At 52.6% G+C, this 11,209-nt stretch overlaps 4 protein-coding genes across 4 annotated transcripts; 2 read left to right on the forward strand and 2 right to left on the reverse strand.

Moving 5' to 3' along the window:
• Positions 1–966: 966 nt before the first annotated feature.
• GMORB2_2847 (uncharacterized protein) lies at positions 967–1,888 on the forward strand (the record flags this gene model as incomplete). Its single annotated transcript, XM_035464825.1, has 2 exons — positions 967–1,480; positions 1,551–1,888. The coding sequence occupies 2 exons, from the start codon at positions 967–969 to the stop codon at positions 1,886–1,888; spliced, it is 852 nt and encodes a 283-aa protein (XP_035319495.1).
• Positions 1,889–3,411: 1,523 nt separating this feature from the next.
• GMORB2_2848 (catalase) lies at positions 3,412–5,443 on the reverse strand (the record flags this gene model as incomplete). Its single annotated transcript, XM_035464826.1, has 9 exons — positions 3,412–3,887; positions 3,945–4,032; positions 4,099–4,386; positions 4,453–4,576; positions 4,631–4,638; positions 4,710–4,802; positions 4,855–5,065; positions 5,225–5,357; positions 5,416–5,443. Coding segments are annotated over 9 exons (1,449 nt in total), but the record flags the coding sequence as incomplete, so codon positions are not given.
• Positions 5,444–7,462: 2,019 nt separating this feature from the next.
• Positions 7,463–8,484, forward strand: GMORB2_2849 (GMC oxidoreductase; the record flags this gene model as incomplete). The annotated part of the gene is made up of 5 exons (XM_035464827.1): positions 7,463–7,571; positions 7,608–7,638; positions 7,710–8,079; positions 8,168–8,414; positions 8,462–8,484. 5 exons carry the CDS (start codon positions 7,463–7,465, stop codon positions 8,482–8,484), a joined length of 780 nt encoding a protein of 259 aa, XP_035319497.1.
• A 228-nt stretch (positions 8,485–8,712) lies between these two features.
• GMORB2_2850 (Carbon-nitrogen hydrolase) lies at positions 8,713–9,811 on the reverse strand (the record flags this gene model as incomplete). The annotated part of the gene is given in 2 exon segments (XM_035464828.1): positions 8,713–9,533; positions 9,547–9,811. 2 exon segments carry the CDS (start codon positions 9,809–9,811, stop codon positions 8,713–8,715), a joined length of 1,086 nt encoding a protein of 361 aa, XP_035319498.1.
• Positions 9,812–11,209: the final 1,398 nt, after the last annotated feature.

Raw genomic sequence — 11,209 nt, forward strand, 5'->3', positions numbered from 1 at the left:
TCCTTGAACTAAGCGCCCGAGAGTCTGGGGGTAAGGCCGGCCATCTTTGAATAGGAGAAACGTCAAATACAGTAATCTGCACTTGAGCAAAAACGGCTTCAGTTCCCGGTGGTGCTGAGATATAAACACCGTTTAAGCGTGCATGTATCGATGTGATGTCGCCGATCAACATTCTATACCCGGCTCTCATATACATGCGAAGAACGGGGTGACTACTCAGGACCCTGGATAGAGCCGCGCTAGACAGCCTGTATTATCTCTTATACCTCATCCGTGAAGGAAGCAACATTCAATAGGCCGCAAGTATCCGAGGCTCCCTGCAGGTGGTGCCACGGCAGTATTTCTTCAGGTGGGTTTGATGGAACGTCTATCAGCTCTGCAGCCTTCAGATCCTCGCGTGGATTGAGAGGCGCCTCTAGGATTGGCAGAAGCTGGTTGTCAACCAGAGGAGAGTATATTTGCCCGGAAAAGAACTTGGCCTCATCGGTCGCAGATATCAATGTTGCTCCATGTACTACTGCAGTAGCATCTCGCTTACAAAATCTCGTGGAGCTCTCGCTCTATTCATCTGCCTTATGGAGTATTATGTAGTACATGCTATATAGACAGACTTTATAGATCGCAGTTGGGGATCCTACCTTCTGGTTTTTGCATACGTGATATCGTCTTAACTCATACATGGTACACAATGATAGTTCTCTGAATCTTGTACGCTGTGACATATCACCGAATGGCAAACGAAGTCCATTCTTATTAAGAGAACAGAGGTCAATGGGTGACATTGGTCGTCCTATCAAGCGAGAATGAACGGCGCCAGTGATGTAAATTGAATGACGTACGTCACTTGCTCTATCTAGCGTCGTGTCACGTTCCATTCTTTCTTCTTCTTTCTTCTTGAATGATCTCTAACCAAACATTTGATTTACGGGCTGCAGTCTTTGCATGCGGTACCAGGAGGCTAGAAGTATGGTATCGCCTCAACATACGACGAACGAGGGTCCCTCGCAGCCCGCTCGGCCCAACTTCGCCTTCGTTTCCGACGAGACCCAGCATGGTGTACGAAGTCATGCTATGCGGCAGCATTGGAGGCGGAGACAGCAGAGGTTAGGCGCGGAAGAGAGAAAACAAGAAGCCGATTCGTTGAACGATCGAGTCATCCTGCCGCGCCCGCTTGAGAACCCCAACATCGCTGAGTCCAACGATGCCGACTTCAACAGCGCCGAGTCCTACCAGCTGTCAAGGACCAGGAGTGGGAGCGATAACGCTCCGGACAAGGGCAAACAGGTTGTCAGCAGCAAGCATAATCCCGGCGAGCATGGATTGGGGCCGGTTCCTGAAAACTTCCCAGAAGCTCTCGGGAACCCGGTCCTTTCACAAGCAATCTCGGGGATGAAATCAGCCTTGGCATCTTGCAAGCTGGACCCGTTTGACTCTTTCCCCATCAAGTTGACGGCCCAGCATCATCAGCTTCTCCATCATTGTGGGTGCATGTGCCTTGCTCTCTCTGTATTCCAGAGCTCTACATGTCTGACCGACCGCTCTCCTCCCAGGGCTCGTCATGTACTCGACAATGATATTTGACCGCCTCGAGACCGCATATTTCAACCCTATAAGAGATGTGTGGCTGCCGATGGACCTGTCCAATGCAGCTTCTTTCAACGCCATCATGGCCCATTCCGCGGCCCACCTCGCACATATGCGAGGCAGCCGTAATCGTAGGACTGCACTCAAATATAAAACCGAGGCCATCCGAATGGTGGCCGAGTGGATGAGCGACCCCAAACTCTGCATGAGCGACAACATCATCGCCGCAGTCCTACGGCTTCTAACTTATGAGGTATGGGTGCGACTGTCACGTCCTGGGGGCTCATCATGTCCAGCACGCTGACCCGACGTCCCGGACCTAACCAGAGGTATTGGGGTACCGAAGCCGAATGGCGCGTACATCTCAATGGACTATTGCGTCTAGTTGGAGCTCGGGGAGGCATCGAGGCCCTTCACTCTAATTGGCGTGTCAGCTTGGTGGCTTATCTGTAAGAAGCACAGTCTCATCTACTTTCGGAATTCGGACTTTCCACTGAACGATTTTACTACTCACAGGGTGTCGCTTATGAACGGACCGTCGTGGTTTGACACGTCAAATCGAATCTGGGAGATATCTACCGATCAGGGTCATGAGTGGGTAAAGGACAACCTCCACCGGATCCGATGCTTGTGGCTTCTGTCCTTCATTCAGGATATCAGAATCTTCGCAAGTCTCCATCGGCATCTTTACGCGAACAGAATGGTGCGATTTCCCGTCACGATAGATGTCCTGGAAGTGCTGCAGGCTCGCAGTCGACCCTCAAGCTCCCAGCCCACATCTGATGACCAAGCTCCTTTCGACGATCACGCATTCCGGAGATTGGCGTGCCTGCTGCTGATCTGTGTCTTGATCTACAAGTCGTTTTTGGAGGCCGAGGATGCAGGGTCAGCTTGGGGGGGAACCGGCACTCATTCTCTGTCTTCGCTCGAGAGTCTGCTTGACAGGTACAGATCGTCTTGGCAGCAGGGCTCTGTGGATGGACTGTACGACATCATCTTCCACATATATCTTAACGCTGACCATGGAGAACGAGAGAGCTACTACGTCTTAAGCTTGGCTAGAACTCTCGGTTCATTGAGCTCAGAGGCACGCTGGGGCGTGGAGAACTGTTTACTGTACGTCGTGTGCCAGGCAAGAGGCCCAAGCGGAGAAGAGTTTCTGGACAGTGATGAGCGAACTCCAGATTACCTCCTCGCATCGATACATGGAGATTGAAGGCCACTTGGATCCAATATGCGAGGGGGGGGGCGGGTTAAGTTTCTTGAATGTGGTCGTGTCGGATAAAACGAGTCTACGTAGTTTAACTGCAGAGCTCGATGTCATGTTTCGCCACAAGCGCAAATGAAATCGCAAAGTACCAATTCGCAATTCGCCATTCGCCATTCGCCAGAAATAGGAGCAACAAGTCTCACCAACACTTGTCTTAATGTCTGCAGTCACTCACCGTGATGAACAGGCGCTCCGGCAGAAGGCTGTAAAGTGGCAGGAAGCGTCACGAAAGCTGTTGGGGAATACGTACACGATGTCAAGCATGATCATGATAGAATGAAAATAGGCCATCTAGCTATGCTGTACGGAGTGTCCTTGTCATTGTTGAAAAGACAGCGGCGACGATGCTCACGCAACATCACAGGTATATAGGTCCTTTCACGGGATTATGGTAAGAGAACCATGGGAGAATATGTCTGCAATATTCTAGCTGTATTCGAATATCTTTAGCTTGTACATATCCCCCTATTTACCCTTTTGGGCGCGAGAACCATCAGTAGCCTTCTGCAGTCGATATCCCAAACTGCGATCGACCTTTGTAAACATTTCTGGTACATGTCAGCAACTCTCCATCGTGTCTTGGACAAGGAGCTGGGGATACGGAGCATACCGTAGACCATGCCACGGAGCCTGTCATCCTTGACTCCAGCTACGTGCGACGAAAGATTGTCCACGAACCGGTCCTGCTCCCCGGGATTCTTCGCCAACACATGCCAGAGAGCGGTTGCCTGCTGGAAGTCTTCCGGACCGACCTCACTCACATAGCTGGTGATGTAGCCCGCCCACTCTTCATGGTCTGTGAAGGTCGAGGCCACGCGGTTTCCCGCACTGTCAACCTTGAAAGAGGTGGGCTTCAGCATGGACCCGACATAGCTGGGCTCATCACCGTAGTTGGTTCCGAAGTTCATGAGGCCGTCTCGCTGAAACGGACAGTAGACTGGTGATTTGGCGTGGTTGGTCGGCAGCATCTGGTAGTTCGTACCCAGACGGTAACGGGCAGCATCGCCGTAGGCAAACATACGAGCCTGGAGCACTGTATATGAAGTGAATAACGAGAACAAGCTGGTGATTCTTGCAACGTGGTCCTTACCGGGATCGGCGGAAGCCGCCCAGCCTGGAACCATGGTTCCAGGGGAGAAGGCGGCCTGCTCAATGTCGGTGAAGTAATTCTTCGGCTGCTACTTGTTAAAAGTCTCGGACGTTTTTCCTCTTCTTTTTTTCCCTCCCAAAGCTCGGGAACTCACGTTCTCGTTCAGCGTCAATCGTCCAATGCGCCTGAGAGGCACGTCGCTGTGTGGCCACACTTTGGTCATGTCAAAAATATTCCATCTGTAGCTCTCTGCGTCTTTGGGGTTCATGACCTGGACAAATACGTCCCACTTGGGGAGATTGCCCCTGTCAATCGCATCGTAGAGGTCTTCGACGAGATAGTCCGGGTTCTCCCCGGCCAACCGCGTAGCCGTTTGGCGATCGAGGTTATGGACACCTAGCTGGCTCTTGATGTGGACTTTGATGTATCTGAAGGAACCGTCCTATACTCGGCCATGCAAGTCAGCTGGAGGGCTGGGCTGATATTGCCACGCACAGCTGGAGCGTACCTCCTTGGTGAATTTGTAGGTGTGTCCACTGTAGGCGTTCATCTTTCGGATAGATTCTGGAGTCCCACGGTCACTGAATAAGTGAATGAGCTCGTGGATGCTCTCCTGGTTTCCAACGTGGAAGCTTTGACCGAGATTCAGCTTATGAGTATACGCTTCTTCCCCGGGCCGTACTTACTCCCAGAACTACCCCGACGGTCAGTACGTCATATCATATTACTGAGTGTACCTGTATCTCTCCGAGGCTAATGACTTACCATATCTGCGTCAGGCGTGTTGGTGGCGGGGTGTCTCTTGTGCGATCTGTTGAGCGACGGGAACTTGACAGGGTCTCGGATGAAGAACACAGGCTATCGGGTGTTATTCACTGTACAGAACAAGGGTCTCAGAGATTAGGCTCACTGTGTTGTTAAAGACCCAATCAAGGTTACCCTCATCAGTGTATAGCTTCATCGCCCAACCGTGAACATCGCGCGATGTGTCTGCGGATCCCCGTTCAGGGCCGACTGTCGAAACCCGGAGTAGGCACCGGGTTTTCTTTCCGACCTTGTTCAGAAAGCTCGCGGAAGTGATATCAGAGCAGTCATCGGTGACCTCGAATTCACCGTATGCACTGTTTAAGAACGTCAGTAGGCGCTGCACAGAATGTGGCAGATATTGGGGGAAGGGGTCATACCCGGCAGCCTTGGCATGGACGACGCTGGACAGTAGAAAGAAGGGATCCGAACGTCAGTGTCTGCAGCATTGTCGAGGAGTTCCTGTTGATGCGTACCGCTCGGGTATTCTCTCCCGTGAGAAATGCGCAAGAGTCTCGATGAGCTGGACATCTGAAAGTAGAGACTGTCCACCATTCGAGGAACCACTCCGAATCTGCAGGTTCGTCGAGTTAGTGGGCTGCGGGCAACCTGTACCGGTTCGTTAGCTATCTCGTGTCTCGGGGCTGGGATGAGCTGCGAGGCCAACCTTCAGCCAGAGTATAAGGAGGCGACATGTTGAATACGTTGGATATGATGCAAGCAGCTGCAGTCTCTCTTCTTTTCAATAACAAGATGTTGTGGGCGAAACCAGCTGCGCTTTAGATCTGTCGGACAGCAGTAGACCGTAGGAGCCAACTGTTGGATACTTATACCAGTCCTCAGTGTAAGCGATGTCTTCAACCCTCCGAACTCCGACCCGGCATGCATCTGTCTACAGCTGACATCTCGGCCTCTGAAAGCGCCGGCGACGACTCTCCAGGTCATCTCAGTCTCCTCAAATTGGCCTGTGACCTCACTTAATTTTACGTTTCGTTCGGCTTCATGGTGTTTCCATAACTGGCCATGGCCTTCTAGTGGGTGCCATCACGGCGCTGAATGAAACCTATTCAAGCTCTTCGCTCGGGCTGGCCTCCGCGGTGGCTGTCCCCGTACCCCGTGTGGACTTGTTGCTTCACACGGCCACATGTGCATATCCTGATCAGTTGCCAATCCTGTTGCAAGATGGGGGGGGGGCGATCCAAGCTGGAATAGGTAGTACTACCAGAAGCAGTAGGTGCCCAACCTTGCATGTGTCTCTTCACAAACTTGAAGATACCGGGGGGCCTGAGCTGCTTCCATATTTAGCTCGGAACTGGTTTCCTCCTTCTAGTACCACTGATAGTCAACTACAAATTCGTGGACAAGTTCAGGGATTCTGGGTTCGGATGGGATACCAATGACATGAGAGCTCCTGCGCACCAGCAGCTGGAGCGACCGGTTGAAGTTTCCCTGCCGATGTGTTTAGCAAGAAGATGACCAAGACGCAGATTATGATGACTTGTTTCCTTCTTTTATCCCCTTTTCTTTTTCTATCTCTTCCTCTCTCTCTCACATACGCATGTTCTCACCAACAAGATCAACAGGTTATTTGAGATAGGAGATGACGGCTTATACATTTCTACCTGCATTCATAGTTGCCTATGGAAACTCCAACTATACGCTGGTAACACGAGAAACGTTGCAGACTTCTCGATAGGCGCACTGAGTACTTTTATCACCGTCGTTATGTTAGGTTCTTTTCGTCCAGAAGAGAGCCTGTGATGTGGTGTGGTCTGGTCGGGCGTCTAGGTCAAGTTGACAGAAGCAAAGCGCTTCACAACGGAAGTATTTTCATATCCTACACTGAGCGGTACAGGATAGCACATGCTATTTTCCACTATGGAAAGCTTTATGAAACAGGCTCATCAGGGTAAGTGGCTGTTATCTCCAGTACGATGACGAAACGTCACATAACTTGAGATCTCTCCTCCGCTTGAACCTTCATTTCGTCCTGTCCCAATGGCGACATGTACCTTTCCGTTTTTTTCTTACCGACTGTCCGTACACCAGCAAGAGTTAGGCGGATCGCATTAGACTTGCCGATTCCGAGCCTCCGCCGAAAGGAGATTGGGGAATTTCATTGGCAAGATGCTATTGCTTGATGCGGTAGTATTGCTGGCATAAGCGATTGATGCGCGACACGCAGCTACTAGCATCAGAGTGAGTCCAGACTCTGACCATGGTGCCACATCTCCGCAGCAGCTATCCATTGCTGATCTCGGGATTCGTCGAGACTGTAATAACGTATGAAGAACAGAATGCCTCTTTATGCATCACATTCAGGGATCAAACTCTCGGGGTATTCTCGCCTTTTGCATCGGCACTGACTGGCCTGATCGTTCTACCGGGACGTGATGATCTGAGTGATTGGTAAACGGCTGCGGATCAAAGGACATGTAAGGTCTGATTTGAGAAAAAGCACCGAGCGATTCGAAAGGTACATGTCGTCATTGAAACCCCAGCTGGGTTCTCTGCACCTCGGGAATCGGACTTGATCTGTTTCATCACCCTATCCATACTCCAACTTGTTCGCACCCGAATTCATCCCGCACGCCACCCTTGCTTGTCCTCATACTTTGAAACTCTCCATCTCCATTCCACCATGTCTTCTCAAGACGGCGCACGCTTTGACTTCGTGATCGTTGGTGGTGGCACTGCCAAGAAACATTGTCGCCATGGAACTTCGCAAAAGCAAGTATGACTGGCCATACAAGACTACCATTATCAAGCGCGATGACTATGAGCGGATTGAGGAACTCGACACCCGCGGGAAGGTCCTCGGCGGTAGCTCTTCATTGGCCTATTTCACCTAGCCTCCAGGTTCTAAGGGCACGTTCGACATGTGGGAAGGGTACGGCGGAGAGGAGTGAATTCGGGACCACCTTATTCATCACCTACGAAAGAGCGTGACTTACCACGAAGACGGCAGCACCTACTCGAAGGAGCTCGTGGTAGTCCCATTCCCATCTCCCACTCGGAACTAATCCCTGAGATGCAATGCTTCCAAGGACTTCTCACCGAAGCATGGAAGTCCACGGGACAGTCTCTGCGTGAAAACATATCCGACGGGGATACGATTGGCTCTGACGCACAGCGTCAAAACCATCTACAAGGGCTGCCGTTCCGGCAGCTTCCTCGCTGTGGCAGACAAGTCCAGCATCAACTATTCTGCCCGAGGTGCACTCCGAGGAGCTCATCATCGACGATTGCCGACAAGCCCCCTGCAAGGGAGTCACTGTTATCACTGCGCCGGGTCAGGAGACTGAGCCTCTATGCCAATCGCGAAGTCATTGTCTGCGAAGGAGTCTTCGAGAGCCCCAAGCTCCGGATGTTAAGTAGCATCGGTCCTGCTCCGGAATTGCAGCGACACAACATCCCAGTCATCGTCGGCTCTCGACAGGTTGGCCAGCGTCTTCTGGATCACCCCCGGTGTTCCTCTTGCCCTCCCAGTCAGGGGTGGCTACAGAATGGACGACTGCATCCTCCGAGAAGGGACTGGCCGCCACAAGAGGGCCGTCGGTGCCTACCAGGATGACAAGCACGGTGGGCCTATGGGTTACGGATTCCTTGAGATGGTTGAGCTCGCCCGCATCGGCAGATACTTGGAGAAGGGGGCCATTCTCGACCGTTCTCAAACATCTTTCTATCCTTGTTGCGCTGCTCGCCTTTCAGAGGATATCAAAACAAGGTGTGGTAGACTCTGCGATGCCAATTCTTGTGCCGATGAAACTACCTTTGTACAAATGCAAATATCATGAATAGGAAAATGACCAAAGGGTGTTGACTGCCAAGCAGTGGTTGTTACGAGGATTTCTCTGTGAGGCAATTGCTGAGCATCACGAATCCGAAATCCGCGACCGTGTCAGCCCGAAGCTGTAGGTCGTTCTAACGGCCCCGTCGCCCTGGGGCTCCCGACGAGGCCTGCTCACTCCGGGACCTGCCAGTTTGAATGAGCGTGCTCAAGCTGCGGCGAAGTGTCTTCTGTGAACATCACGGGGTTGCGCCTTGTCCGATTAACCTCCAGCTTCAAGACATCCAAGCGTTGGTAGCCACCAACGACATCGTGATACTGTTTTCCCTCTATGCAGCGATCCAGTTCAATGTCGGGGTAAAGCACGCCTTGCTCGTTTTGTAGGTAATCGACCGGCATGTGCTCCCCCGTGCTCTTGTCGACCATGAAAGATGGGCAGGGCGCCCCGGTCGGGTCCAGGACCATGGTGGCCCCGCGAGGTCCGATGCGCAATTCCCGGCGGACAAGGTCCGGATCACTTGCCCCCTCCGTCACTGCATCGATGCCCCTCTCGTCCAGGAACGCACTGCACATGATGCCGAATGCCTTGGCCTCGAAACAGTGCGCTGCCGCCCTGATTCTGTCGGCGAGCACGTCGTCGTAGTTTGGCTTGCTCTTGACGGCCTCCGCCACTCCAGGTGTCGTGTTCAGTCGAGTCGGCCACATTGGCGGCCACGATGAAATATGAATCTGCTCGCGCTGCGCCATCAACGAGTACCGAGCCAGCGGGTTTGTATTTTCCCCGCAGATGAGGCCCCCGATACGTCCAGAGGGCGTGTCGGCCACCCGAAGACCAAATCCATCCCCGGGACTCCCAATGAGTTTCTCGAAAAGGGTTGGCATCGGTTTGCGGTGGTGCGCAGCGACTTGTCCTCGCTCGCTGATGACGAGGTCGGAGTTGTAGAGACAAGCTACGCCGGAACGCGTCTTCTCCGAGATGCCGACGGAGATGACCGCTGTTTACGTCACGCGCGGTCTCCCGGAGTGTCTGCACTTCCTCCCCATCCGCGTAGACGGACTCGGCGACCATGCGATGCAACAAGTCGTGATTCTCGGTCGGAGGGCGTAGAGCACTCCATAACGGGAATGCCGAGATATATGCTTCGGGGAACACGACAAGGTTGGCTGCGTCTGCGGCGGCCTGCCGCACATGTGTCATTATCCCGTCGGCTGCTGCTCGAGCGTTGAGAGAGACGGGTGCGAGGTGGCAGGCGGCTACACGTGTGACGGGCATGCCTAGAAGTCTCAGATGGTTCAGGATGATTCGAGTGCAATGTGTATCTTGCCGTGCGCGGGTTAGAGCACAAAGAGCGAGCCCGGCGATCAGCGGTCTATGGCACATCGCGATGGCGAAGGAAACTTGAAACTTGAATATCACAGGTGGATGTTTCGACGCCGATTTCTACTTTAATCCCATACGCAAGTCCTGGACGTTCGCAGACGCGCGGCCGAATCAGGTAGTCTTGTTGCAAGACAACGCAGTCAGCCCGTAAATATGCAGAGCCTCTGTACGAAGGGCGAGATTGATCGGAGCGCTTCAATAGCCGTTACTGCAATACGATGCCTCAGATCATGAGGTACGTGCGCCGTCAATTGGCCGAACACGTTGCCAAAGCTCCTGCTTGCTGCATCATGCTGACTTCAGCTATCATGCAAAGCCGTCTCTACTCGCATGCGAGGTCAAGATTATCCACTCCGTGCAGGACGAAACCGTTTCCATCTTGTTGGAGTGGGCATTCTCGGGGTCGTGCATCGATGGGATGCTCGCAGATTGTATCATGAATGGTGTTGAGGGAGAGATGGCTTCTTCTCGTCCCCGGTATGCATCGATATCGCACTACATTCAAAAAAGCAGCCATGACATCACGAGACTCTCCATAGAGACGCTTCTCAGAGAAACAAACAGGTCATCGCCACCATGCAGACGCTCCTCGGGTAGGAATCCCGCGTGCACCATTCTACATATCTAACCAAGACTGCATACTACAGCCTAGCAAGGGGAAAGATGTGCATCTCCAAAGGCAACGTAGACACCGAACCTGAGCGATTATCGTACTTGTGTGTTCCGACGAGGCATTACCAAAAGGATGCACATCTTCTCTCATTTCAATGCTTAAATTCCCGCCAATCTCGCTTATTTCTGGGCAGTCAGACTTGGCAAACCCCGGACATGATACCCCGAGGTGTAAGCCAAACATCCAACATGACACCAGGCACAGATATGCATGGTGACGCACGCCATGCCCAGACTCTCCCCATCCAATTGTCCCCCACGCATGGCGAGAGAGAAGAGGAAGAAAGGAAGAGGGGGGGTTGGGAGGGGTTGATCAGGAATCAAGGAAAGAATAGAGGAATGGCATCTAACCAGCTTGAGGAGTCGGACCTGATCATGGCACGGCCACGGCGGGGGTGAGAAGAGGGGGCGGGGAAGGATAAGAGAGAAGAGAGGGAGCAGTCAGTCGGTGGGCCAGGAGATGGCGGATGTGTATGCATGCACGGCTTTTAATGGCAATGGATCGGGAGAGAGGAACATATCGGACACATGTCTATAGGGCAGAGGACCAGGAATCGACGAGTATCGCGGCTAATGATTATATCTATTTCATCTTCCACCCACAACCCCCCCCCCCCC

This window comes from Geosmithia morbida (genome assembly GCF_012550715.1).
Source record: "Geosmithia morbida isolate 1262 chromosome Unknown scaffold_14, whole genome shotgun sequence".
Taxonomy (NCBI): Eukaryota; Fungi; Ascomycota; class Sordariomycetes; order Hypocreales; family Bionectriaceae; genus Geosmithia; species Geosmithia morbida.